Source organism: Bos taurus, chromosome 10 (genome assembly GCF_002263795.3).
Source record: "Bos taurus isolate L1 Dominette 01449 registration number 42190680 breed Hereford chromosome 10, ARS-UCD2.0, whole genome shotgun sequence".
NCBI lineage: Eukaryota > Metazoa > Chordata > Mammalia > Artiodactyla > Bovidae > Bos > Bos taurus.
The window spans coordinates 36,881,654-36,909,390 of record NC_037337.1 but is presented as its reverse complement, the minus strand read 5'-3'; the positions used below and the strand labels follow the sequence as shown (position 1 = coordinate 36,909,390).

At 40.6% G+C, this 27,737-nt stretch overlaps 1 protein-coding gene across 1 annotated transcript in view; it reads right to left on the bottom strand.

The window, feature by feature from the left end:
- Nucleotides 1-297: 297 nt before the first annotated feature.
- The window catches only part of RTF1 (RTF1 homolog, Paf1/RNA polymerase II complex component), a 44,892-nt gene continuing 17,452 nt past the window's right edge, over nt 298-27,737 (bottom strand). The window contains exons 3-18 of the mRNA NM_001192485.1: nt 21,926-22,073; nt 21,076-21,280; nt 13,503-13,617; nt 12,713-12,824; nt 7,836-7,971; nt 7,163-7,340; nt 6,163-6,245; nt 4,929-5,016; nt 4,713-4,820; nt 4,052-4,129; nt 3,401-3,522; nt 3,171-3,228; nt 2,662-2,739; nt 2,101-2,196; nt 1,272-1,383; nt 298-1,037 (exon numbers count right to left, since the gene is read on the bottom strand). Coding sequence (NP_001179414.1) covers nt 931-1,037; nt 1,272-1,383; nt 2,101-2,196; nt 2,662-2,739; nt 3,171-3,228; nt 3,401-3,522; nt 4,052-4,129; nt 4,713-4,820; nt 4,929-5,016; nt 6,163-6,245; nt 7,163-7,340; nt 7,836-7,971; nt 12,713-12,824; nt 13,503-13,617; nt 21,076-21,280; nt 21,926-22,073 — 1,824 coding nt within the window. The 3' untranslated portion in view covers nt 298-930. The remainder of the gene's footprint in view (nt 1,038-1,271; nt 1,384-2,100; nt 2,197-2,661; nt 2,740-3,170; nt 3,229-3,400; nt 3,523-4,051; nt 4,130-4,712; nt 4,821-4,928; nt 5,017-6,162; nt 6,246-7,162; nt 7,341-7,835; nt 7,972-12,712; nt 12,825-13,502; nt 13,618-21,075; nt 21,281-21,925; nt 22,074-27,737) is intronic.

Here is a 27,737-nt window from a genome sequence, read left to right as displayed (position 1 = left end):
AACACATGGGCTGAGCAAGACACCTGTACCTCCCTAGTACCTAGCCATGGGCTTCCCTCCCACCTGCCAGGACACAGCTGACAGGGCAGGGGCCAAACTGGGGAGATTTCTCCGAGGTGGGAGGGTGATGGGAAAGAGGAGGTGGGGGAGAAGTTACACAGCTACAGCAGTCAGGACTGTTTAGTAAGAAGAATCACATTTAATGAATTTCTTTCTTGCAGTTTCAGATGCTCAAGTACAGCTGAAAAAAATCTGAAACAGCTATAGCCCCATGACAGACAGATACAAAGAGTACTGCATTTTAAAAAAATGATAAAAAAATCCACACACTTACAGACACATACACACATACACACTCTCTCTCAAATAGACCCCCTCCCTCCCCACAAATGTACACTTTTTGGAAATTAAATTGGGTTTTCAAAACCCTTCTTCCACAAGATCGGAAGAAGAGAAAGATGAGAGAGAGGAGACGGGACTGTGGGTGCCCAGCCCCCACCCCCCACCAGGGCCGGGGGCCAAATGTTCAATGGTTGGGCCCAGGGCCATCCTGCACAGGATGCTGCCCAGTGCTGCTGCTGGGGGCTCCAGCAGGAACCCCAGCTCCACGGTAATACTGAATGCGTGCAGAGTGGCCAATGAACTGTGGTTTAAAAAAAAAAAAAAAGAAAAAGGCAAACACAAATCTAAAGACATGGATAAAGCCCAAGAGAGCCCAGGTTCACATTGGGTGGGTCCTGGGGGGTCGGTGGAGATGTTGCAGACCAGGGAAGTCTATACAGCAAATGGTTTATATTACAGATGACTGGCAGTTTAGAGTCTCTTCCCAGTTCCTGCTGCTCCAGCCCAGTGAGGGCAAATCAGAGGAAAGGAGGAAAAGTGGGACACTGTGATGGGCATGCGGGGTCAGATGCAGCAGGCTGGGCGTGCTCAGATAAGCCCTCGTCGTTTTTTGTAGTCTTCCAAGTTCAGAGATCTCCTCGGAGCTCCATCCTTGGCCGGCGGAGCCTTGGAGGTGATGGCCAAGGCCTTTGATTCTACAGGAAAGAAGAGCAAACCGGCATCTGAGGCCCCCCGGTCTTGGGCTTCACTCCTCCAGGTAGTGTCCCTGTTCCCTCTCAAGATGGACCTGCAGCCTATCTTACTCTGGCCTCCATAAACACAGGTGACTAGACATCCCCATTTCTTCCCCCAAAGCAGGCCTCCTTGCTGGCTGAGAGTCATGGAGCCACCCTGGTCCTTGGCCATGACCAATCTCTACCTTCACCTACCTGAGCTGGGGACTTGTAAATCAATCTTCACGTCAAAGTCATGTACTTTGAACAAGTCTTCTGAGAGATCACTGGCTGATTTAGAATTCAAATCTTTATCCTTTCCCTGACCCTGCAATGGGAAGAGAAAAACTAATTATAGAGGGATAAATGCAACTAGACTTCAAGAAGCAGCAACCACTAATGGTAAAAACTGCTGCTCAAGTTCATTAGATCTTCCTATTAAAGACTCTTCTGATTTCTTCTCTCAGAGGGAGGGCAGGAGAGTCCACAGAGGTTTTATTTCTGAGCCTGAGAGGAGGGGGAGGGAAGGTTCATGGCTGTGGGTGAGGGCAGAAAGGGTAGGCTCAAGACAGCAAATGCCCCCTGACCCAAGATCTCTGGAATTTCTGGGAGTTTGGGCTCCTTAGGAAAAGGCAGAAAATGGCTTCTAAATGGGCAGTTTCTCTTGGTTTAACATTTCAGTTTACACGGAGCTTTCACTTTTACAACTGTCTCATCCTTACATATTATCTACTCCTGACTGTCCTATGAGTTAGGCAGGGTATATATTACCCCACTTTACATAGGAGAAAATGTGGATTAGAAGGCTAGAGGTCAGCTGCCTAAAGCCACAGTCAGGGGTTTCATGAAGTAGTGGTGTTGGGTTCAGAACTTATGTCATCTGACCAAAATTCAGTAGCTGTTTATTACATTTGTAAATAATGAGGATGAAGAAAGGACTGCAAGTGGGACGCCAAGTTCCTCCAGGTGGAGACAATCAAGCCCAAACCAGGAAGTGCCTGCTCTGGTGTACAGGCCAGTGGCCGAGCTTCAGTGTTATACTTGCCTTGTTCATTTCCTTTGGAGCATCTGGTAACACTCCAGAACCGTATTTTGCGTTCAGCTGGGCCAATATGGCAGCTTGAACAGCTGGGTCTCTGGACTGAGAGAACAAGGAAGTTATTTTAGAGACTCTTCAACACTCACACAGTCCCACCACCAGTTTCTATCCCACCTACCACCACTAACACAAGCACTACAGTAGGCCCATCAGCAGTCCAGTGGGGTTTTCCTCCAGGCTACAAAAAGGGACAGTTAAAAGCTTTGAAGTCCAGCCCAGCCAGGCCCTTGCCAGGCAACCTAGCCTACACATTCCTCATTGTGCTGCACTGGTGAACCTGCCCTGGCAGCGCACTTTAGTCCACAGGTTTCTAAAGTCCATGCCAGGTTTTTACTACCCGTATGTCCTACAGTAAGATAAAAAAGGAAGCGTCCAGACCCAAGTGTTTGAGGCAAGCAAATCCCACTAAGACAACATTATTTTTAACTTCTTATTAATCTCCTAATGGAATTCATTTATGTCCCAGAATCTAGGTCCTGACTAAATATGTCCTCTTTAGGCACTCACATTAGAAACGATGGTAGGTTTACACTGTCGCCTGGTAAAGGGATCCATCTGTTGGTTTTTCATGTTGTGACTTTCAGCCTGAAACAGAGAGCATGTATTACAGAACTCTATCTCCTGCCCGCCCACACCTCTCATTTATCATAAGCATGCATATAAGTAACAGTCTTTGCAAGGCCCTGAAAAAGTCAAAGGCTGTCTATTAGCCTTTTCCCTTCAAGAACACCAGAACAGATTATGGGAGCAATAACAACAAAAAAATTGGAAACTGATAAAAATAAATATGCGTGGAATAGAATCTAAAGATGGGGAGGGGTTAGCACAGAAGACTGTTGCTTTTTATTATAATGCCTTACACAGTTGTATGTGTACAGACAGACTATGTGTGTGTTGTGTACATGCTACTTTAATAATTAAAAGAAAATATACTCAGGTGAGATACAGAAAAGATTACATGTTGTTTTATTAATTAAAACTACACTTAGTGATCTAGATCAAGCTGTCTCACTCACCACAAGGGCCTTCTCAGACTCCACAATGTTCCACTCCCGGTTCCGCTGGTTGATGTAACTGCGGGTGAGGAAAAGGGATGAGTCAGTGGGCTGTGAAAGGAGGGCGGGAACCATGGTGCCTGACCCCAGATATGTGGAGCCACTGGAGCACAGCACGTCCAAGGCCACAGCTCGCCTGATAACTGTGGACCAAGGATAGGAGCCCAATCACAACAGGCTCTGAAGCACACCTGATAGCAGATATGTTCTTGGTCCGCTGGCGGTCCAAGGCCTCTGCTCGCTCCTCCAGCTCGTTCAGCTGGTCTTGGATTTGTTTGGCCTTGTCCTGATCCCCCAGGTCCTCAGCCATGGCCTGTACACAGAGAGATGCATGAGATTTTGGCTATGACCAGCTCGGTATCAAGTGTCCCCTTCCTTCCAACACAGGCAAAATATCTTACATGATGAACAAATGACAGGAGGTATGAAGGAACAGCAAAAACAAACACCTCAGAACCCAGGCCCCGCCTGGCTAACTCACCCTAACAAGGCTCACCCCACCCTGACATGAAGAATAGAAAGCCACCTGCCATGGTGGGGCTGCGCAGTATCGTTCGTCTATTCGGGCCCAGTGCTGATACTGCCCTGGGGCCTATCATATTACACGTGAAACTAAAGTGACGAGGAGGGGAGGAGAATGGAACGGGCAAGATCAGCTTCCACTGAGAGAAAGGAGAACAGCCAAGGGATGCTGCCCAGATGCTAAGAAAATCTGTGATGCTTACAGTCAAGCCCTGCATTTTCTCCCAATCCTGCCACTACTGACTTGGCAGAGGATGAACAAGTCTGGTTTCCGTATCTCCTTGCAGGACAGGGAAAGAAGTTCCAACACAAGTCCTCACCTTTTCCTTCAGAAGCTGCGTTTTCTTCATAGCATAGTTGGGTGGAGCTTTCCTGAATCTTTCTTTCTCTTTTACAATCTGTACCAGAGAGGAGACACCAGCAGTGAGGTATTCCTAAACTACTTTTGTAGGCAGGACAGGTGAGCCCATTGTGGAGGTAAGCAGATAGTTAAAAGAGGGCTGCTCTTCCTATGGCAGTGCCATGCCCCACACCCAGAACGAGTTCATTCCAAGGGGTACTATGCTGCTTCCAGGGTCCCAGAGAGTCTTCCCGGCTAGCGCAAAGGAACATGCACCAATAAACAGCAGCAGCCCAAGGGCCTTGTACTGTAAGGCTATCCTCTGTCCAAGAGAACAGAGATCAAACCATTTTACCAAAATGTCTTGGAGAAAGGAAACTCTTGAAGGACCAAGCCTAGCAGAAAAACAGAGATCCCTGAGCCCTGAATCTACTTTGTTAGGCTGTGATTTCAAGTGACAGTGTACAAGAAAATCCTGATGAACTATAAATTCTAAGGTAGTAATAACAGAATTCCCTCTTCCTCATGCAATAGTGGTAGAGCCAAAAATGTCAAAATACAGGAAAGAAAAGACAGGCATGATCTTCTCTAACACTTGGCTCTTGATGAGTCTCCAGACTCTGGGATACGAGGTTTCTTACCTCTTCAATGTCCTGGTCATTGAATTTATAATTAAGAGCTTCTTTAATAGATAATTCCTTCTTATTGATTTCATCTAGAGTGGGCAACTGCATGCCAGCAGAGAACATCTGGACCAAAACGCAATAAAAGGGTTGTTTATAATAAAGAATTTGGGAAAGAGGCTCTGTCAATATCTTCATGAACAACTGCTAGGGAGGTGCTGTCTACTCACTCACCGCTTCTTTCCACTTCATGAATTCGCTCTCAGTGAACTCTTGGTTTGAGACAAACTCTAGGCGGAACACTCGCTGGTCACTGCCGTGCCTGCATGAAAAAGAGCAGCTTCAGGAAGGGCCATGTTGACTGCAGCGCCAGCAGATCAATCCCTCCAGACTCCACACTGCCTATCTCCAAGGGCCTCCATCTTGGCCACCCTTTAGAATCATCTACAAAGATTTACAAAACTTCCAATGGCAAGGCAGCACTCTAGATCAACTGAATTAGAATCTCTGGGAGTAGGAACCAGCCACTGAAATAACACAAACAACAACAAAAAACCTTCCAGGCTGTTCTAAAGAGCAGCCATGATTAAGCATCAGTGTGAGCACTGGAAGCAAGTAGACTTAACCAGTGCTTCAGAAGTCCATTTACAATAAAATCGGTCACAGTCAACTGGCATCAAGAATATGAAATGTTATGGAGGTATCCGAATGACAAGGAGGTTCTATCCCTAGAGAGAAAGAACACTGCCTTTCTACTGATCCCTGTGCCAGCCACGTGAGTCAGTGCCTGCCTCACAGGGACAGTCACTCTTAGCATGTCATGACTACTGCCTAACCCAACTGGCTCTTTTCAACAGTCCAGGAGAAATGATGGGAATGGGAGAAGAGAACAGAGAGACCACAGAGGCCAAATAAGGCCAAGGCAGAGGTGTGTCTGTGACCCACTATCTGTAGTGACCTGGCAAGCTACTTCTATTCCTTCCCATATGGGGCCTTTAGAATTTTCAGGCTCCAAGCAGGTAGGGACTTGTGTATTTTGTTCTCACCTCTATCCTGATGCCTACAACTGTGGCACGTAGCCAGCATTCAGTCAATATCAAGTTACTGAGGCACAAACTAAATCCAAAAAGGTGACCTGGCTTGTGAGAGATCAGGTTAGTTGTTGACGGAGCCAGGACCAGAAGCAAGCCTCCTGCCCACACTCACTGAGGAACGCCTGCAGGACCCTGGGAGGAGCGGGTCTTGTGATCGTCTTCCTTCTACGTGTTCCAGCACTCAACATCCCCTATGAGACAGCTACCTCCTACCTTCCCTATAGGCAAAGGCGGAACACAAGTTTCCCTCCAAGCCCCTGGTGGGGACACAAACAGTATTATAAGAAAGAGAACACTGGGAGCAAACAACAGCCCCAGCAGGCCATGCCTGTTTGCAGTGGGAACAGAATCGGCCACGGAAGCACCTCTCCTACCGTAGCTGTAGCCCTTTGTTTGTTCTGGTGCCACCAAGCTGGTAAACTTTGGCGGTTTCCACAACACCCGTGATCTCAGCAACCTAAGTGAGGACAGAGACACCAGTTACAACACACTCGTTCGAAGTCCTCCACCCCACCCTCTGGCTTCATCTGCCTGAGTGCAGATGAGTGACACTAAACTGAGAGGAGCCCCACAGCTTCAAGGTGTTCTGGGCACCGTCCTCAGGCTTAGGACTCAGACAGCAAAGCACCTGTGCCCAGAGTAAGTGAGGATGCAGTTAGCTTGGTGGGGCCCATTGGCAAATTCCCCTCTAACTTAATTCTGCCTTATTGGGGGTGCACTTGGCTTTCAGACGTCAGTTTTATCAATCAAATGTGAAGACCATGATGTCTGTTTCTGTTGCCAAGGTTTCTGGGACGTGGCATGGCCACTGGTCCTCACACAAGGGGGTGAACACAGGTTAAAATCAAACAACTCAGAACAAAACAAACAAAAAAAGAAAAGAAAAAACAAACCAACCAGCTATGTTCTTTCTAGTCATCCAGGCCACAGAAGCAGAGCTGGAACTCACAAAATAATCTCAATAGGCTGGAAGGTTTTGTTTACTTTTTAAACCTCAATATAACTCCCTGTTCCAGAAGTCACTTAGTATGTAATGTGGAAATTTTTCATTATTTTTCAAATTAATAAATCTTCCAGATTACATAACTCCTGACAAAGACTTCATAAATGTCTCCTGTCTTGCTTTTATATGGAAGGATACAGAAAATCATTCTAAATCTAAACTTTTGGGCTCCAAGTACTCTTCCTGGCAGCAGGTCAGCTTGATCCCTGGTTGCCTCAGATTGTGGCTAATCTAATGAAATCTCAGCTGCAATCTATTTTCCCATCAAATGCTAGCAGAAAAGTGACAGGTCTGTTCAGCAGTTCATACTCTTAGCTAAGAATCATTATATTTAAAACATCCTACAACTGTCCAAGGAAAGAAATACTAACCCGGTAAACTGGTTTGCTGTTGTGGTTTCCGATGCCAATCCGTACAAAGCATCCTGTGACTGTTTTAGCGAAGAAGGGCATATGACACCAACGTTCCAGCTTATGCCGTGATAATCGAACGCGATTCAATTCCTCTGGTAAGGAGACCGGTTGTGATTTTGGAGGGATCTCTTCTTTCCTGTGAGGAACAAAGGATGCTGGGCAAACTGTTCATTGTACTAACAGATCAAGGTAAATAAAAAATACCAACTTCTTAAAACTTCACCAAAGTATATGTGATTTCATACAGCAGGAGAAATACATGAAGCAACAGGAAAGTGGGACTACAATCCTGTTCCTAACCAGGACTGTGAACTGTCTCGAATGAGGCTGCCAGCCCAGATAACCCACTATCATAGAAAGAAAACCAAGGGAAGCTCTTGGCTAATCCAAGGGTGACATGAAAGCAATTCCCACCTGCCAAATCTTGATGAAATGTTCAGGGGCGCAGCCTATGAGCCAAAGGCAGAAGCCTGTTTGGCTGATGTGCTCACAAACTCAGCTCAGCAATTCAGGGTACTTGACCAGACCACAGTTTGTCACCAAACAGGAGGAGATATTTGGAAACTACACTAAGCCTTTCCCCGTAGAACCCACCCATCCGGACTACTAGACCAAAATGTGCACAGCTTACTCCTCTTCCTCGTCGGATGACGTTGTTCGGGATGAGCGGTCTGACTTTTCACTGGACTTGTCATCCTCCTCCTCCTCCTCGTCATCAGAGTACACCTCACTAGTTTTTAATGGCTGTTTCTTGGCGAGGAGCTCAGCTTAAAAAAAAAAAAAAGGAAATGTTTACTGAGGTTTTCTCAATAAGAAACTGAAACATCTTTCATCTCTGAAAAAAAGGACTGGAATGTAGAAAGAGATTTAATAGATAGCTCCATCATCTCTGGCCTGGATTGTGATTACTTGGGCTATCTATACAAGTGAGTTACCCAGAAAGCAGAAAGTTTAAAATCACACCAAATGTCAAGCCCCAGCAGACAAAAATAAAGGGGGTGGGGGGGGGGTGTTGGAAGATAGTCACTAAGTGGGCAAAAAGGGACACCAACTCTGCAGACACTTGTCTTTTATTGTTCTCAAGACACTTGGAGATGGACAGGAAAAATGAGGAAAAACTAAAGATGTCTTCAGCGTCTTTCAGGGAAATCTTATTTTGAATTTACAGCACTACACGTAATAGCACAAGACTGAAAACAACCCAAATGTCTGCAAAGGCGAGTGGTTGAATCACCTCTAGCACACAGACCCAGTGAGCCACCCTGCAGCTGCGAAACAAGGAGTGAGCCAAGCTGAACCATTACATTGCATCCTGAGTCAGAAAATCTTTTTAAATGAAGAGATAGTGAATATCTTAGGATGGGCTTCATATGGTTACTGTATCTACTACACAACTTTGCTACTGTAGACAAGAAGCAGCCACAGACAATTATGAAAAATGGGCATCGCTGTATTCCAGTCGAATCATTACAAAACAGGTAGTCTACCAACCACTGCTCGACCTAAGGAGTTATCTCTAGAATGTATGAGTAAGTGAAAAAAGCAAGGTAGAGAAAAGTGTGTATAATGCGCTACCATTAATTCAAGATGGAAGGTGAATCTGTTCCTTTTGTTTAAAAAACTAAAAAGGAAGGCTGCCTACTATGGGAGGGAGGCAAGGAGTGAAACAGAAGGGTATAGGTGCTATATTTCTGTGAACATACCTTATTTAGAAAGTTTGACTTTGGAACCTTGTATTTTATATAATCATAAAACAAAAAATAATAATACTATCATCTCTACAGATCACAAATAAAATGAAACAAAGTATTCACTTGATGGCACAACCACACAAAAAGAACTCTAATAAGTGACTTTTTTTTGGGCCACGCCACCTGGCTTGTGGGATCTCAGGACTCTGCCCAGGGATTGAACATAGGCCAAGGCAGTGAAAGCATCAAATTCTAACCACTAGACCACCAAGGAACTCCCAACAAGTGACTCTGAAAAAGTCATTTGAAAGATATACAGACCAATGAAATAGAGAGCATAGAAATAAACCCTTGCATCTATGGTTAGATGATTTCTGACAAGGATGACAAGACCAATCAATAGGGAAATGACAGTCATCTCAAAACCTTGTGCTGGGAAAACTAGATATCCCACATGACAAAAAAAAAGTAGACTCTTACTTCCCACCATACAAAAAAACTGAATCAAAGATCTACATGTAACAGTTAAAATTATCAAGCTTTTTGAAGGAATAGGGGGAAAACTTTATGACACTGCGTTTGGCAATGATTTCTTGGATATGATATCCAAAGCAGAGGCAACAAAAGAAAAAAAAGTAGATAAACAGTAGAAGATAAATAGTACTTCATCAAAATTAACTTTTATGCATCAAACAACACTATTAAGACGAAACAGACAACCTATAGATCAGGAGAAAACAGTTGTAAATCATATACCAGATAAAGGACTAAAATTGAAAATAATTAAAGAAGTCCTTCTACTCAGTAACAACAAAAAACAGAGAACTTGATTAAAAAACGGGCGAAGGACTTGACTAGACATTTCACCAAAGAAGATATCCAAATGGCCAAGAAGCATACAAAAAAATGCTCAATATCACTAGTCATTAGAAAAAGGCAAATCTAAACCACAATAAGATACCACTTCATACCCACTAAGATGGTTATAATAAAAAAGACAATGACAAGTGTTAGTAAGGATGTGAAAACAGGGGAGAACGCTCATACATTGCTGGTGAAAATGCAAAATGGTTAAGTCTCTTGGAAAACTGCCTGGCAGTTTCTCAAAAGGTCAAACACAAAGTTACCATCAGTCAGTCAGTTCAGTCGCTCAGTCGTGTCCGACTCTTTGTGACCCCATGAATCGCAGCACACCAGGCCTCCCTGTGCATCACCAACTTCCGGAGTTTACTCAAACTCATGTCCATCGAGTCAGTGATGCCATCCAGCCATCTCATCCTCTGTCGTCCCCTTCTCCTCCTGCCCCCAATCCCTCCCAGCATCAGGGTCTTTTCCAATGAGTCAGCTCTTCACATGAGGTGGCCAAAGTATTGGAGTTTCAGCTTTAGCATCAGTCCTTCCAATGAATACTCAGGACTGATCTCCTTTAGGATGGACTGGATGGATCTCCTTGCAGTCCAAGGGACTCTCAAGAGTCTTCTCCAACACCAAAGTTACCATATGCTTCAACAATTCACTCTTAAGTGTATAGGCAAGAGAAGTGAAAACCTGTCTACCCAATAACTTACACATAAATGCTCAGAGCAGCATTATTTGTAACAATCAAAAAGTGAAAACAATCCAGTGTCGCTCAAGAGGTGAAGGGACAAATAAAACGTGTACAGACATATAATGGAACATTATTCAGACATAAAAGGAAGAAGTATGATACATGCTACAACATGGTGAATCTAGAAAGCATGCTAAGAAGTCAGACACAAGAGACCATATAGTGTATGATTCCATGTATATGAAATGTCCAGAACAGGCAAGTCCATAGTGACAGAAAGTAGACCAGTGATTGCCTAGGGCTGGGAAATAACAGGACTGAGGGGGTGACAGCTAAAGGATATGAGGTTTCTTTTTAGAGTAATGAAACATTTGAAAACTCATTGAGCTTTATGATACAGCTGTGAATATACTAAAGGCCCTGTATGCTTTAAATGAGTAAACAGTATGGTACCTTAATTATACCTCAAGAAAGTTGTTATAAAGCATAAACAAAACAAAACAACCTTGGCATCCTAGTTTTGAAACAGATATATCTAGTATGAGGCTCAAAATGAATTTATCATAAAAAAAAAAAAATCCTAGCTCTGGATATCAAAAAGACTTAGAAGTAATAACCAATCCAGTAGCATTCCTTGTGTCTAGATTATGGTTAAAATGCAATTTCTTATGAGGGAGAAAAAAACCCACCCCAAAGCACAAAGATGAATTGGGCTCCTTAGAGAAATGGCTGACTCTAAATCCAGAAAGCAAGAAAGCTATGAAAGACCACTGGATTATTAAAGACTAAGGCCTCTGTTTCCTGTCAAAGAATTCAGGCTACAACTGGTTGAAGATAAGACAATTTGAGTCTCAACAATAATAACTGCAATGGAATAAAAACATAAAGTATGTTAAAAATCCATGGGTTCCCAAAGATATTCAAAACAAACAAATCTCACTGGTTACAGTTGGAGTTTGCTAAGGAACTATCTCATTCTTTTGAGAACTAGTAAATACAAAATGTCCCTGGTGTTAACTGAACAGCTGGTAAGTTTCTCTTTATATAAGTATACCAGACAGTAGATGAAAGAATGATATCACCATTTTGTGGCTTAAAGACTTAAACATGAGACATGACACCATAAAACTCCTAGAAGAGAACACAGGCAAAACATTCTCTGATATAAATCACACCAATGTTTTCTCTGTCTCCCAAGGCAATAGAAATAAAAGCAAAATAAACAAATGGGACCAACTCAAACTTACAAGCTTTTGCATAGCAAAGGAAACCATAAATAAAATGAAAAGACAACCTACAGACTGGAAGAAAATATTGGTCACTTTTTTTTGCTGTGGTAATGGTACTGTAGTTATATTTAAGAGTCCTAATCTTTTAGAAATACATATTGAAGTATTTATGGTTGAAATGTGATGATGCTGAGATTTACTTTAAAATAACCCAAAGAGGGACTTCCCTGGTGGTTCAGTGGCGAAGACTCTGCACTCCCAATGCAGGTGGCCTAGGTTCAATCCCTGGTCAGGAAACTAGACCCCACACATTGAAACTCAAGAGTTCACATGCCGCAACTAAAGATTCCACATGCTGCAACTAAGACCTGGTGCAGCCGAGGCAGTACAGATTTAATAAGACTGGCTATGAGCTGACTGCTGAAGTTGGAGGATGGGTTCATGAGTTTATTATACTATTCTCTGTGTTTGGAACTTCTAGTCAAGGCTATGGTTCTTCCTGTGGTCATGTATGGATGTGAGAGTTGGACTGTGAAGAAAGCTGAGCGCCGAAGAATTGATGCTTTTGAACTGTGGTGTTGGAGAAGACTCTTGAGAGTCCCTTGGACTGCAAGGAGATCCAACCAGTCCATTCTGAAGGAGATCAGCCCTGGGATTTCTTTGGAAGGACTGATGCTAAAGCTGAAACTCCAGTACTTTGGCCACCTCACGCAAAGAGTTGACTCATTGGAAAAGACTCTGATGCTGGGAGGGATTGGGGGCAGGAGGAGAAGGGGACGACAGAGGATGAGATGGCTGGATGGCATCACTGACTCGATGGACGTGAGTCTCAGTGAACTCCAGGAGTTGGTGATGGACAGGGAGGCCTGGCGTGCTGCGATTCATGGGATTGCAAAGAGTCAGACATGACTGAGCGACTGAACTAAACTGAACTGAATACTTGAGAGCTAAAAGGGTGAGCGGGGAGATAAAAATGGCATTGGGAAGTCAAATCATATGATCAAAGACACAAAGCAGCCATTGTATTTTCCCCACTTACCTGTTCTGTTCTTCCGTTTTTCTCGCTCTGCCTTTAGTTCCTCCATGGCTTGAGATTTCTTATCTAGTTTCTCATCCCGTTTGGAGCGTCGTTCCTTGTTGTGGGATGTTACCTGTGAAGGGAAAGGTATATAGGATGGTTCTCTTCACCAATAGCTGAGGACATTCTCTGTAACTAACAATAATTCAGTTCTCCAATGTGAATCTATATTGGCTGCAGAAACTGAAATTTGTTTAAGGGGAGACAGCATCCTCTTGTGGACAAAGAGGACTGAGCAGTATAGTCAGTCCTGTCTTATCTGGCTAATAAAGAGAAAGCCAAAGAAATATCAACGTAAACACTTTCCGAAAGGACTCCCTAGATTGTAGCTAACTTTTGTTAATACTGTCAGTGAAGCTTTTTGTTATAAACGCAGAGATAACTAATTTTCCCGGCTACATTTGTTACCAAGTCCAGGATGACATACACCTGAGTAAACATCATAACCAATTTAGCTACCTGGGACAAGAAGTTTACCAACTTTCCCTTAAGGAATGCTCACACACCAAATGAGCTGCTTTTTTACATGCAGACTTCAGTAGAATTCCCAAGGAGTTAAACAGCACAGCTAATGGTGAAATGATATGTCCAGAGATTAATGAAACCTACAAGATGAAGACACCACATAAACAGTCTTGCACTAACTGACCTAAGCTGATTATAATATAAACCCATCTTTTACATAAACATACATACACACTCAAAACAGAGGTATTACTCTTGGGATAATAAGGACTACTGTATGTCCTACCTGAGATTCTTGAATCTGTGTCAGTTTTTTCTTTTCCTGCTCTTCTTCCTGCTTTTTCTTTTTTTCTTTCTTTTCTTTCTTTTTGGCTGTTTTCAGTTTTTTCCTGATTTCAAATCTGTTTAAAAGATATTTGTTCGGTTTTTAAGTGGCAATGAAATACTTGTAAGGACTGACTTCTATTAGATAGGAGAAAGAAAATAAGTGGGGGGGGAGGAGTTAATGTTTTAGTTTCCTACAAGAAACTCCAATATATTAAGTACGTTAGAAATACTGAATATAAGCACATCGAAAGTACTGGACAGCATTCTGTTGAAATAGACTTAAAAATGAGAGAAGATATTTAGGATCCTCCTGTATCTTGTTGGTAATACACAGCTCTTCCTCAACTTCACAAAATGGAAGAAAAGAGTTAATTATTGGATTAACTCCAATGGTGTCTCATTAGAAACATAATGGAGCCACAGAGAATCACTGTCACATTTTGAAGGTGGTCAAGACACAGGCTGTATTTTTAAAATACCACTTGACAGCTTTCTTATTTAGGAAAAATAACTCCCTCAGCTCTACCACAGCAAACATGTGAATAAATATGCTATTCTCTTAAACAAATGCAATTGAGGCTCTCTCCCTGTAACAAAAATTAGGGTTTTATGAAACAAAACTATTGTTTTGTGTAAATTTAAGGAATTTTATGGAAGGGATAAACAATAAGAATATAAGAATATTAAACTTTTTGTAACATTATAAAATAACTCCAATTATAAAATTTTTTTTACTTAGCTCTTAATAGGGTTAATATACAAAAATTAATTGTATTTCAATATATTTGCAGTGCTTAATCCAAAAATGAAATAAAGAAAACAATTCCATTTACAGTAGCATCCAAAAAAATAAATACAATATTTAGGAATAAATTTAACAAAACAAGTGCTAGTCTTTTACGCCAAAAACTAAAGAACTGTTGGAAGAAATTAAACAATATCTAAGTAAGTAGAAAGATACCATATTCACAGATTGAAAGACTTAAGATGGCAACACTTGCAAATTTGATAAACAGATTCAACACAAGTCCTATAAAAATCCCAGCTGTTTCTTTTCACTGCTGTGAAAACTGATAAGCCAATACTAAAATTCCTATGGGAATGCAGAGGGCTTCAGATAGTCAAAACAATTTTGAAAAAGAACAAAGTTGGATAACAACACTTCACAAGTTAAAAACTGACTATACAGCTACAGTAATCAAAACTGTATGATATTGGCATAACAATAAACAATGATCAATGGAACAGAATAGAGTCAACAAATAAATCCATATACCCACAGACAACTGATTTTCAACAATGGGGCCAAGACTGGGGAAAGAATAGTCTTTTCAACAAGTGATACTGAACGACTGGATAACTACACCAAATAATAAAGCTGAATTCATACCTCACACCATAAAAAAAAAAGAGAGATCTGAAAATGGATCAATGAGAGGCAGAGGGGTAAATCAGAAGGTTGGGATTGATATATACACAATACTACATGTAAAATAGATAACCAACAAAGACCTACTGTAGACCACAGGGAATTCTACTCAATACACTATAATAGTCTATATGGGAGAAGATTCTGAAAAAAGAATAGATATATGTATAATTGAATTGCTCTGCTGTATACCTGAAACTAACACAACACTGTAAATCAACTATACTCCAATGTAAAATTAAAAAAAAAATCAATGATCTAAATATAAGAACTAAAATTATAAAACTTATAAGAAAACATAGGGGTAAATGTTCATGACTGGATTTGGCAATAAATTCTTAGCTATGATACCAAAAGTTTGAGCAAGAAAAGAAAACATTTATTGTACACACAAATTTTTAAATTTTGTGCATTAAGCAATACTTGACAGTGAAAAAATACAACCTACAGAATGGGAAAAGATACTTGCAAATTCTGTATCTGATAAGGGCCTGCTGCTGCTGCTGCTGCTAAGTCGCTTTAGTCATGTCCAACTCTGTGCGACCCCATAGACGGCAGCCCACCAGGCTCCTCTGTCCACGGGATTCTCTAGGCAAGAAAACTGGAGTGGGTTGCCATTTCCTTCTATGATAAGGGCCTAGTAGCCAGGATGGCATCACTGACTCGATGGACGTGACTCTGAGCGAACTCCGGGAGTTGGTGATGGACAGGGAGGCCTGGTGTGCTGTGATTCATGGGGTCACAAAGAGTTGGACACGACTGACTGAACTGAACTGAACCAGAATACATAAAGAACTCTTAAAACTTAACAAAAAGACAAATAACCCAATTTAGAAAATAGGCAAAGCATATGAACAAAAATTTCTCCAGCAAGGATTTGAAAAGATTCTAAACATTATTAGTCAACAGGAAAATGCTAATCAAAACCACAATGAGATACTTCACAGTCACCAGGATAGTTATTATGGAAAAATAACAAGTGTTGGCAAGGATATGGAGAAACTGGAACTCTCATACATTGCTTGGGGGAAAGTAAAATGATGCAGCTGCTCTGGAAAACAGTTTGGTGGTTTCTCAAAAAGTTAAACATAAAATTACCATATGACTCAGCAATTCCACTCCTAGGTATGTATCCAAAAGAACTGAAAATAGATACTTAAATATTTGTACATGAATGTTCATAGTAGTATTATTCATAACAGCAAAAAGATGTCAAAACAGATTAATAGGTAAACAAAATGTGACGTATACACTTAATGGAATATTATTCAGCCATAAAAAGGAATGAAGTACTGACACATGCTACATGAATGAACTTCAAAAATATGCTAGGTGAAAGAAGTCAGGCACAAAAGCCTATATATTTATGATTCCATTTATATATAATGCCCAGAATTTGGCAAATCTATAAAGACACAAAGTAAGTTAGTGGTTTCCTAAGGCTAGGAGGCAACAGAGAACTGAGTACCAGTAAGTACATGGTTTTTTCCTGGGGTGATGAAAATGTTCTGAAATTAACTGTGGCAGTGGCTATACAACTTTCATTTCAGTTCAGTTCAGTCCCTCAGTCATGTCCGACTCTTTGCAACCCCATGAACTGCAACACGACAGGTATCACCAACTCCCAGAGTCCACCCAAACTCATGTCCATTGAGTCAGTGATGCCATCTAACCATCTCATCCTCTGTCTTCCCCTTCTCCTCCTGCCCTCAATCTTTCCCAGCATCAGGGTCTTTTCAAATCCATCAGCTCTTCGCATCAGGTGGCCAAAATATTGGAGTTTCAGCTTTAACATCAGTCCTTCCAGTGAACACTCAGGACTGATCTCCTTTAGGATGGACTAGTTGGATCTCCTTGCAGTCCAAGGGACTCTCAAGAGTTTTCTCCAACAGCACACAGTTCAAAAGCATCAATTCTTCTGCGCTCAGCTTTCTTTATCAATATATTAAAAAAAAAATCACTGAATCACTTTCAACCACTTTCAATGGGTGGATTCTATGGTGTGTAAAAATATATCTGAATAAAGTTATTTTTAAAAGTTAATATCTGAGGTGCTGGAAAACTGGACAGCTACGTGCAAAAGAAAAAAACTAGAACATTTTCTTAAAAAAAAAAAAAACTCAAAATGGATTAAAGACATAAATATAAAACCAGAAATCATAAAACTCCTAGAGGAAAACATAAGCAGAATACTCTTTGAGATAAATTATAGCAATATTTGTTTGGATCTGTCTCCTAAAGCAAAGGAAATGAGAGCAAAAATAAACAAATGGGACCTAATTAAACTTAAAAGCTTTTAAAGAGTAAAGGAAACCATTGACAAAACAAAAAGACAACCTACTGAATGGGAGAAAATATTTGCAAATGACAAAACTGTTAAGGGGTTAATATAAAAAATATATAAACAGCTCATACAACTCACTATCAAAAAAACAAAACCTGATTGAAAAATTGGCAGAAGACCTGGATAGACATTTTTCCAAAGAGGAAATGCAGATGACCTATAGGCACATGAAAAGATGCTCAGTATTACTAATCATTATGGAAATCAAATCAAAACCACAATGAGGTATTATTATGTCACAGAATGGCTATCATCAAAGAGAACACAAAGAACAAATGGAGGAAGTTAATTGGCGCAGCCAGTGTGGAAAACAGTTTAGAGGTTTCTCAAAAAACTAAAAACAGAATCACCACATGACCCAGCAATTCCGCTCCTGGGTATATATTTAACAAAAACAACAAAGAACTAATTCAACCAAGATACACACACTCCCATGTTCATAGCAGCATTATTTACAATTACCAAGATATGCAATGAATGGATAAAGATGTGGCATGTACACACACACATCCACACACACACAACAGAACACTATTCAGCCATAAAAAAGAATGAAACGTTGCCATTTGCAACAACATGGATGAATCTGCAGGGGATTATGCTAAGAAAGGGGATTCCCATGTGGCACTAGTGGTAAAGAACCTGCCTGCCAATGAAGGAGACCTAAGAGTTGTGGGTTCAATCCCAGGGTGGGGAAGATCCTCTGGAGGAGGAAATGGCACTCCAGTATTCTTGCCTAGAGAATCCCAAGGACAGAGGAACCTGGAGGGCTGCAGTCCTCTGAGTCGCAAAGAGTCAGACATGACTGACAACATAGCACATGCTAAGTGAAGGAAGTCCGACACAGAAGAACAAATACTGTATGATATCACTGATGTGAAATCTAAAAAATACAACAAACTAATGAATATAACAACAAAAACAAAAAAACAGATCCACAGACACTGAGAACAAACTAGTGGTTACCAGTGGGGAGAGGCACTATGGGGGTAGGGAATTAAGAGGTGCAAACTACTGTGTATAAAATAAGCTACAAGGATATAGTGTACAGCATGGAATATAGCCAATATTTTACAATAACTAACAATATAAATTGGGAAGAGTATAACAAGGCTGTACACTGTCACCCTGCTTATTTAACTCTTATACACAGTACATCATATGAAATGCTGGAAGAATCACAAGCTGGAATCAAGATTGCAAGGAGAAATATCAGCAACCTCTGATATGCAGATGATACCACTCTAATGGCAGAAAGTGAAGAGGAGCTGAAGAGCCTCTTGATGAGGGAGAAAGAAGAGATTTAAAAAGCTGGCTTAAAATACAACATTCAAAAAACTAAGCTCATGGCATTCAGTCCCATCACTTCATGCCAAACAGGAGGGGAAAAGTGGAAGCAATGACAGATTTATTTTCTTGGGCTCCAAAATCACTGCAGATGGTGACTGCAGCCATGAAATTAAAAGATGCTTGCTCCTGGGAAGGAAAGCTATAACAAAGCTAGGCAGCATATTAAAAAGCAGATACATCACTTTGCTGACAAAGGTCCGTATAGTCAAAGCTATGATTTTTCCAGTATTAATGTACAGATGTTGAGTTGGACCATAAAGAAGACTGAGTGCTAAAGAATAAATGCTTTTGAATTGTGGTGCTGGAGAAGACTCTTGAGAGTCCCTGGGACTGCAAGGAGATCAAAGCAGTCAACCCTAATGGAAATGAACCCTGAATATTCGTAAGAAGGACTGATGCTGAAGCTGAAGCTCCAATACTATGTCTATTTAACGTGAATAGCCGACTCACTGGAAAAGACCCTGATGCTGGGAAAAACTGAAGGCAGAAGGGGAAGAGGGTGGCAGAAGATGAGACGGTTAGATAGCATCACTGATTCAACAGACATGAATTTGAGCAAACTCTGGGAGAGAGTGGAGGACAGAGCAATCTGGTGTACTGCAGTCCATGGGGTCACAAAGACTCAGACACAACTTGGCAACTGAACAACAATAAACAATATAAATGGAATATAACCTTTAAAAACTGTGAATCACTATACATGTTACTTATATAATATTGTATATCAACTATACCTCAATTTAAAATAAGTTTATATTTATATTATGTTCTTACATGTATCATCTCACTCTGACCTTACAACAATTTCTCAAGGGGAGGCTGAGGCAGGAGGAGGGTCAGATCACCTGGCTAGTGAGTTGGACTTGAGCCTAGACTTTCTGACAGAAAATATCAGTGCTCTTTACACAACCAAGTTACCTTTATGCAGTGAGCTTGAATAAGTAAGTAAATAAATAATAAAAAAGGGAAAGCTCTAGAATAGGGGAAGAACCTAACAACCAAAACCAACACTTTGGGAATTCCCCAGCGGTCCAGTGGTTAGGACTGAGCCTCCACTGCGGTGGGCATGGTTTGGATCCCTGGTCAGGGAATTAAGATCCCGCATGCGACTTCACTTTCATGCATTGGAGAAGGAAATGGCAACCCACTCCAGTACTCTTGCCTGGAGAATCCCAGGGATGGGGGAGCCTGGTTGGCTTCCATCTATGGGGTCGCACAGAGTCAGACACGACTGAAGCGACTCAGCAGCAGCAGCAGCAGCATGCTGCGCAAAGCAGTCAAAACAAAGACAAAAAAACAAAACAAACAAAACCACCCCCCAAACAAACAAATAAACCCCCCCCCCAAAAAACAAAACACCACTGAAAAGGATGCCTCATTACTGGTGCCGCCACTTCATCTCACATTAGGATGCTAGTGATGTTTACACAAAAGTTTCTGAGTTACCATGTACTGCCCTGCAGCTAAACAAATGAGCTACAAACCCCTAAATTTCTGAGAATGGCTCTGAACTTCTGTCTTAATTCTCCTCACTGCAAACATTCTTTAACTGCCTTATTCATATAAGGTAAAAAACATAAAAACCAACCTTGAGATAAGCCACCCACTACTCTAGAGCTACTTGGTGATTTTGCCATAGGGCCCTACTGGCCTTGGTTTAGAACCTTTTGCTATGCTCTCCACAGTTCAGAAATACAAATTTTCGAAGTCATTCTTAACCATCTGGCAACTCTGGTACTGTTTCTTAAGTCCTGTTTGTTCCAATATAGGTAACCGTGGAAGCATCCACACTCAAAACAAACGTCTATGACTTGCTGCTGACTGAAAGCCAAACATTCTTGTCTCGGATAACTGAGCAGACTTAACATGGTCTCCAGAAGGGACAACCAGGCTCCCAGATGAAATGGGACTACTTGCTGCCAAAGAAAACGCTTCTATGTTTCTTTCACATGATCAGGTAGGGACAGAATAATCCTAGTTCTGAGGACTATTTCCTGAGATGAAACCCAAGTTTATTTTCATCTTGAAATTCTTTTAGGAGATAAGGAAAGACTTTTGTCATTTACACATGTAATCCTAAATACTGAAACACCTTTGTATACCAAAAAGCAATTTAACATTAGAGTTTGAAAAAAAAAAAAAAACCACGCTAGAAAGATAGATTCCTAACTCATACATAATGAGAATTTCAAGTCATTTTTTTTGGATGGGGGGTGCTGTGCTGCATGGCTTGCTTCCACAACCAGGTATTGAACCTGTGCCCTTAGCAGTGAAAGGGTGGAGTCCTAACCCCTGAACCGCGGGGGAATTCCCAAAATTTTAAGTCTCAAACCCTAGGAAGACAGGGCTCCAAATGCGAACTTTGGAAAATTACTCTATTAATGTATCATTAAGGAATTACTACTTTACCTTTTTTTCAACACCTCCCTCTTCTCTATGCGGTTGAACAGTTCTTGTTCTCTCTCCTTTTCTGTCATCTGTTCCAGACGGGCCCTGTCTTCCTCATCTCCCATGAGGTCTTCTCCGTAGCCATCATGGAATTCCTCATCTTCTGAGGAAGAGTCTGAATCTGAACTGGAGGAGGAGCTGTTGCTGTCAGAATCTGACACTTCACCTGCAGCACAGGCCCAAACACAAGATTAGGTGATGCTGCAGAAGACATGTGTTGATAATCATTCCTCCTCAGCTCTCCTAGGTGAAGTGGAACATGTTCGTCTCACTTCCCTGGTGAAAATTCTTGGTCTGCCTTCGGCAAACACAAACACAGGTTACAGAATCTTAGGCTAGATTAAGAAATCACCAGCATGATTTCTTAAATTGGATTTTTGTATTTTCAAAAAAATTACAGACCAAAGAAAAAAGTTGCAAGAATACCCATTGTTAACATCACCAACTTACTTTCTGTCTACATATATAAAACAACGTACAAATTTTTATCATTTATTTTGCTGAACTGAGAGTAAGCTGCAGAGATTGTGACTTTTCACCCTTAAGTAATTCTTGTAAAAAGGAGAGTCTCTTATATAACCAAATATACAATGATCAAACTCAGGAAATTGAAGAAACAGCATTATCTGACATACAGTCAGATGCATGTATTTTTCTTGCTTCATTCAGATTCTAAACAGATACTGAGAAGATTAGAGAACCTTGCAATAAAGGCAGAGACCATACTGTAAATCAGGTATCTTTCCCCCTGATTTCTGATTCTGCAGCTTCTACCATGTAAGAGTTCACTCCCAGGTCTGACTTGACTCACCTTCCTCAGGAGCTGAGCTCTCCGCTGAACTGTCTTTGTCCGAACTGCCTGAGGAAGCAGTTTTATTCGCCTGTTTCTTCATGGTTCCTTTCTTCTCTATTTTTCTGGCTTTTCCTTTCTTCTTATTTTTATTGCTCCCAAAAGTCCACTACAAGGAAAAAAGAAAAAGGAAAATTGAAACAGGAATTTTATTGAGAAAAGTTGTAAGATTCGAGAGTTAAGAATTTCCAATGTTCATCAAAACAATTTCAAGAGTCTCTACTGCTTTGAATCCAAAACAAATACACTTTTATAGGAAGAGAGATAATGATTTTTGAAATTTTACTTAAAACTTTGTAACTTTTGGTTCATAATTTCTTAAAGACAGTAGATAATTGATACAATAAATAAAAATTAATAACTTTTTATCAATAGAAAAGCAAGTATGTCATCTTAATGGCAAGTCAACTGAGTTAACTAAAACTCGGTACAGAAAACAGCTTCTAATGTTTCCTGTGGCAGAGAGGTCAGTAATTACTAGAGGCTGGTATGTTTGGGTTTCAGTACACAGTGCATAGCTTAGTTCTGGAGTGGGTCCCAGGAAGGCAGGGGGAATAAAGCATGTTAGCAAGACAGAACTTCAGAAAACACAGGGAGAAAAGGATTAAGGCCACTGTTTGGCATGGACGATAGCACTAGTACTAACTCCAAGGAGGCAGAAAGCATATAATAGATTATTGAAAAATATACATGTGTGTGTATCTTTTTAAAAAAACCTGCATGTATCACACTACAACACAGTGCTTAAATTGGATCATAAATAGGAGATCCCATACATCTAAATACAAGGAACCTGCAATTTGTATTATCAAAGTAACAGGCTGGCAATACACAATCACTCCAAGGCCAAAAAAAATCATCTTCATCAAGCTCTTTAATTATAAGGCTGAAAGACCATAAAATCATTATTAAAATTCACAGAGACTATTTAGTTACATTAAACTATACCTCCTTTGATATTGTAACTTATCAGTTTAGGAGAATGATTTTAGGTGAAAAGTACTTTACTTGGAAAAACTTCATTTTATGTATTCTGAAAATAATATTTATAACCATCATAGACCTACTGTATAGCACAGAGAACTATATTCAACATCTTATAATAATCTATACTGGAAAAGAATCTAAAAAAGAATATATAGATATAGATATATCTGAATCACCTTGTTATACTCCTTAAAGTAATACGACACTGTAAATCAACTACACTTCAATAAAAAATTTTAAAAACCCAGTAAAGCAAACTCAGACAATACTAAATAAGCCAACAAACAACTGTGGAGGGGGAGGATAAAAAATAACATTCATCTTTCCAACATCATAGATTGAATTATAAATCTGGTTTTGACATAAAATTTCTAAATCTAATATTTTTTAAAAGCACCAAGTCTTTGTTCCTTCTATAATATGATCATTATAGAACCTATCTAACAATAGCCAAGATCAGAAGTAAATTTACTTTGGAGTTTTTTAGGAGGTGTGGGTGGCGGGATAGTTCTGATGAGGTTTCCATCTTAGAAATGCTCCAGATGAGCTATTTTTAAGAACCACAGTCTGTTAATTTACCTTGATAAAATACTGTGAAAGGGTGCTACTTTAATCTTCTAATTTTTCATTTTAATTTACTCAGTTATTTTAAGTGCTACTTTATTTTTGTACTCAGGAGCTAGGAAGAAGGGACAAATGAAAGAAAACAGCTACATGTTCTAGATGATACCTTAAGTGAATAAATGACATATTAAGTAAAACATCATTTATATATTAAGTGATATATAATTATGGCAACTTTGTAAGTGAATTTACTTCTCAAACTTTTAATATTTCAACACTTAGTTACCATTTAGAAACAAATTCCAATGCTTTTAATGGCTATGTTTCAACCATTTCAAATTTTTAATCATTCAAGGATAATAGTTTCTAGGTCATTTTGAAAGAATCCAAGAGGCCAAAGTGATCAGTTTCTTAGTTAACTGAGCTAAAATATATTAACTTCCTATGCTGATAACAGAGATTTTACACTTGTTTCAAGAAATATCCCAACTATGCACACGATAGTCAATAAATATTGATCATGAAAATGAGCATAACCCATCTCTTCTAAACAGGGTGTCTTTTCAGACTTTGTACAGAAATCCCTTCTTTGTATAAAGAGGTCCCTTTATACTTCTACCTGAAGGTAATATGGAAAGGCTCAGAACATAAAGGCAGAGCTTACTGGGGTCACATGTATCAAGATGGGCTAGGGTCTACTTCTGCTCACAGATTAGTGTTACTCATCTGCAACAGAGTCAAATTCTGAAATTCTGGGTGAGGGCAAGGGGGGAGTGTGTAAGAGCAAAAAGGGCTTAAATGCAAGGCCACACAGGTGAACGCAATTTAGGAGGTGCCAGAAAGCTATGTGTGGAGAAGGCAATGGCAACCCACTTCAGTACTCTTGCCTGGAAAATCCCAGGAGGAGCCTGGGTAGGCTGCAGTCTATGGGGTCTCGAAGAGTTGGACACAACTGAGCGACTTCACTTTCACTTTTCACTTTCATGCATTGGAGAAGGAAATGGCAACCCGCTCCAGTGTTCTTGCCTGGAGAATCCCAGGGACAGCGGAACCTGGTGGGCTGCCATCTATGGGGTCGCACAGAGTCGGACATGACTGAAGCGACTTAGCAGCAGCAGCAAGCCATGTGTCTTCCTTTTCTACTGTCTATCTGCTTCAATCTGCCACTGCCTAAGCTTAGCAACTGTCATCTACAGCTTATGATGCTTAACCCCTGGGGGAGAGGGAAGAAAGGTAAGCATGAAAATAGAAAAAAATAAAATGTTTCAATTTAACAGGGGTTTTCCTGGCTGAGCTGGTAAAAATCTGCCTGCAATACGCGAGACCTGGGTTTGATCCCTGGGTTGGGAAGATCCCCTGGAGAAGGGAAAGGCTACCCACTCCAGTATTCTGCCCTGGATATTTCCATAGACTGTACAGTCCATGGGGTCACAAAGAGCTGGACACAACTAAGTGACGTTCACTTTCACTTTTCCTGGCCGAACCTAGGTGTGCGAAGGGAACCTTGTTTCCTTCCAACAATTTTCAAAAGAAATGAGATCACAAAGCTGCCTCACCTCCCATGATGCTGACTCAATACAGTCTGTCATGCCAATGGCAAACAGCCAAACTTACTATATATGACAGGCTTTCAGGGAAATTTTAATAATGTAGGTAACTTTAGTTTAACAAATAAAACTTCTTATAAATACATCTTTAATAATAATAATATGTGTTCATTATATGAAGCTTTGGGAAAAAATAATATTTTTAAAGCTAAGAAAAAAAAAATCTAAAAAAAAATCTGTATTTCTACCACTTAAAGGTAAATAATCCTTTAAAATATGGGGCCCAGTCTCATTATTCCTATTTAATATAGAGAAAGAGACTCAAATTGGTCCTGATAATCTCCCAAAAGATTTTTTCCCCCTGGAGAACAGGTCATATTTGTAATATTTTACATTTATTCCTATAATACAGAGGTTTCTGAGTGTTTTCTTGATCTAAATACATCCAAGTACATATTTTAAATATTTGCCCCGTACCTCTCAAGATCACAGAACCTAATAAACCATAAAGGAGATGGTCAAGAATTGTGGCAGGCAAAATCAATGTAGAAATAATCTTAACCCAGCCATTAGCTCCGGAGAAGGCAATGGCAACCCACTCCAGTACTCTTGCCTGGAAAATCCCATGGACGGAGAAGCCTGGTTGGCTGCAGTCCATGAGGTCGTGAAGAGTTGGACACAACTGAGCGACTTCACTTTCACTTTCACTTTCATGCATTGGAGAAGGAAATGGCAACCCACTCCAGTGTTCTTGCCTGGAGAATCCCAGGGACGGCGGAGCCTGGTGGGCTGCCGTCTATGGGGTCACACAGAGTGGGACACGACTGAAGCGACTTAGCAGCAGCAACAGCAACCATTAGCCCAGAGATTGCTTACCTATTCCTATAAAAGTCTCATTCTATTGACTCTAAGAAGGAAAACGAATTCTTTCATTGCCAGAGAGTGGTAGTAAAGGGAGTCTAAAGAGTACAGGACAGGATTAAAGAGATACTCTTGGGCTCTCCCCATCCAGGATAGAGTAGAAGAAATGACCTGGCTTTTCTTAATTTGGTTTGGGAACTATGGCTGTAATGAAAGGCAAGCTCTGTGGTGACCTTAAAAGTGCTCTAAAATGCACCACAAAGAAGACAAGAATGAGAAAGCAAGTGCCTGCCGATTTGCATGAGTACAGAGCCAGAGCATCCCCTGAGGATAGCTGCTTAAAAACAATCTGGAAAAGGGAAAGGATCAGTGGATCAATCAGGACTCAAACACACTGACATCCTGCTTTCCCCCGCACTCACATGCAAGCAGGCCCACACAAAACACCAGGGAAGCATTATGTACATATGCAGCGATGGAGACCTAAAACAGCGACTAGAAGGAAGATGTTTTCTTAAGTAATAAATTAAAAGAAATTAGCACTTTGACTCTCACTCCTGTAAAAAATACTCTAATGGATGGCAATTACCTAATAATACAAAGAGGGCTGGGAACTACTACATCACCCTGTGCCAGACTGAGTGTGTAGGGTGTATTATAAGCAGGTCCCTACTCTGGGAAGCAGCTGACCTTCCTGGCACTCAGCTGAAAGACAGGAAGGAACATGGGGTGGGGCGTGGCTGCTTTGGACTTGGGTAGCATTGACATGCTGCATACTCTGAGTATCCTGGAGACAGAAAAGCAAAGAAACTTCAACGTTTCAGAGAGGTTATCTCTAATGGGCAAGGAAGATCATATTCTAGGTCTCAGGACCCCGAGTAGAAACCACTGTAGTGCAGTTATTCCTGAAATTAATTTAGAGTGAAATGACATACTTTGAGGTAAGTAGGGTTTAAGAAGAATAGCTGAGCTAGCGATAAACTACAGGAATAGAGGTTCAAAGAATTGGAATAAGGCCCAAGCCCTCAACTTGAGACTGTTTCCTTATCTGTAAAGAAGGAATAATACTTGACTGAATACCAGGGTAGTGTGAGACTCAAAGGAGACTGAATGAAAGATGTTTAGAGCACATCAGAAACCATGAAGCGCTATATAAATGGAGGGTACTATTTTATGATGGGAAAAGGAAACCAGACATTCTCTGAGCCTCTGTTCTCTAATCTGTAATAAAGGAGTCCAAATGATCTCTACGACCCCTTGGAGTTTTAAAGTTGTAGGATTCCATATGAACTGAGTATTATACTAAATGGAAGCATTTGTCAAAAGGGTTCAGTAGTCATTATTCTAGATCTAAACAGTGGCCGATAGAGAGCTGTGTGGAGAGGGCATGGTTCCTGATTCAGGTGGTTTTCTTTCTCCCCTTGAAGATAGAAAAGGATCAGCCAAGCTGGAGTAAATGCAAATGTCAGCCTAAAGGACATGAGGAATAGCTAAGTTTTCTTTTTCCTTAAAAAAAATTAATTACTTTGTAATTAATCACAGTACAAAGAACACTACTATACCTTATACTCAAATAATCATGCATATTTAACTGGAAAACACACTCAATCACAAAAATCACAATCACAAGAATCCCTACACTCAATCACAAAAACTTATAATGTGGTTGTGGAGATAAAAAGTGAAACAGAAACGATACCAAAAAACAAAGTAAAATATAATCAATATTCCACTGCACTGTGTGGTAAGAAGTGTCAGAATCTGTTGTACACAGTTTAAGCAAGTGGTCCATGAAAATCACTTTATTTTTCTTG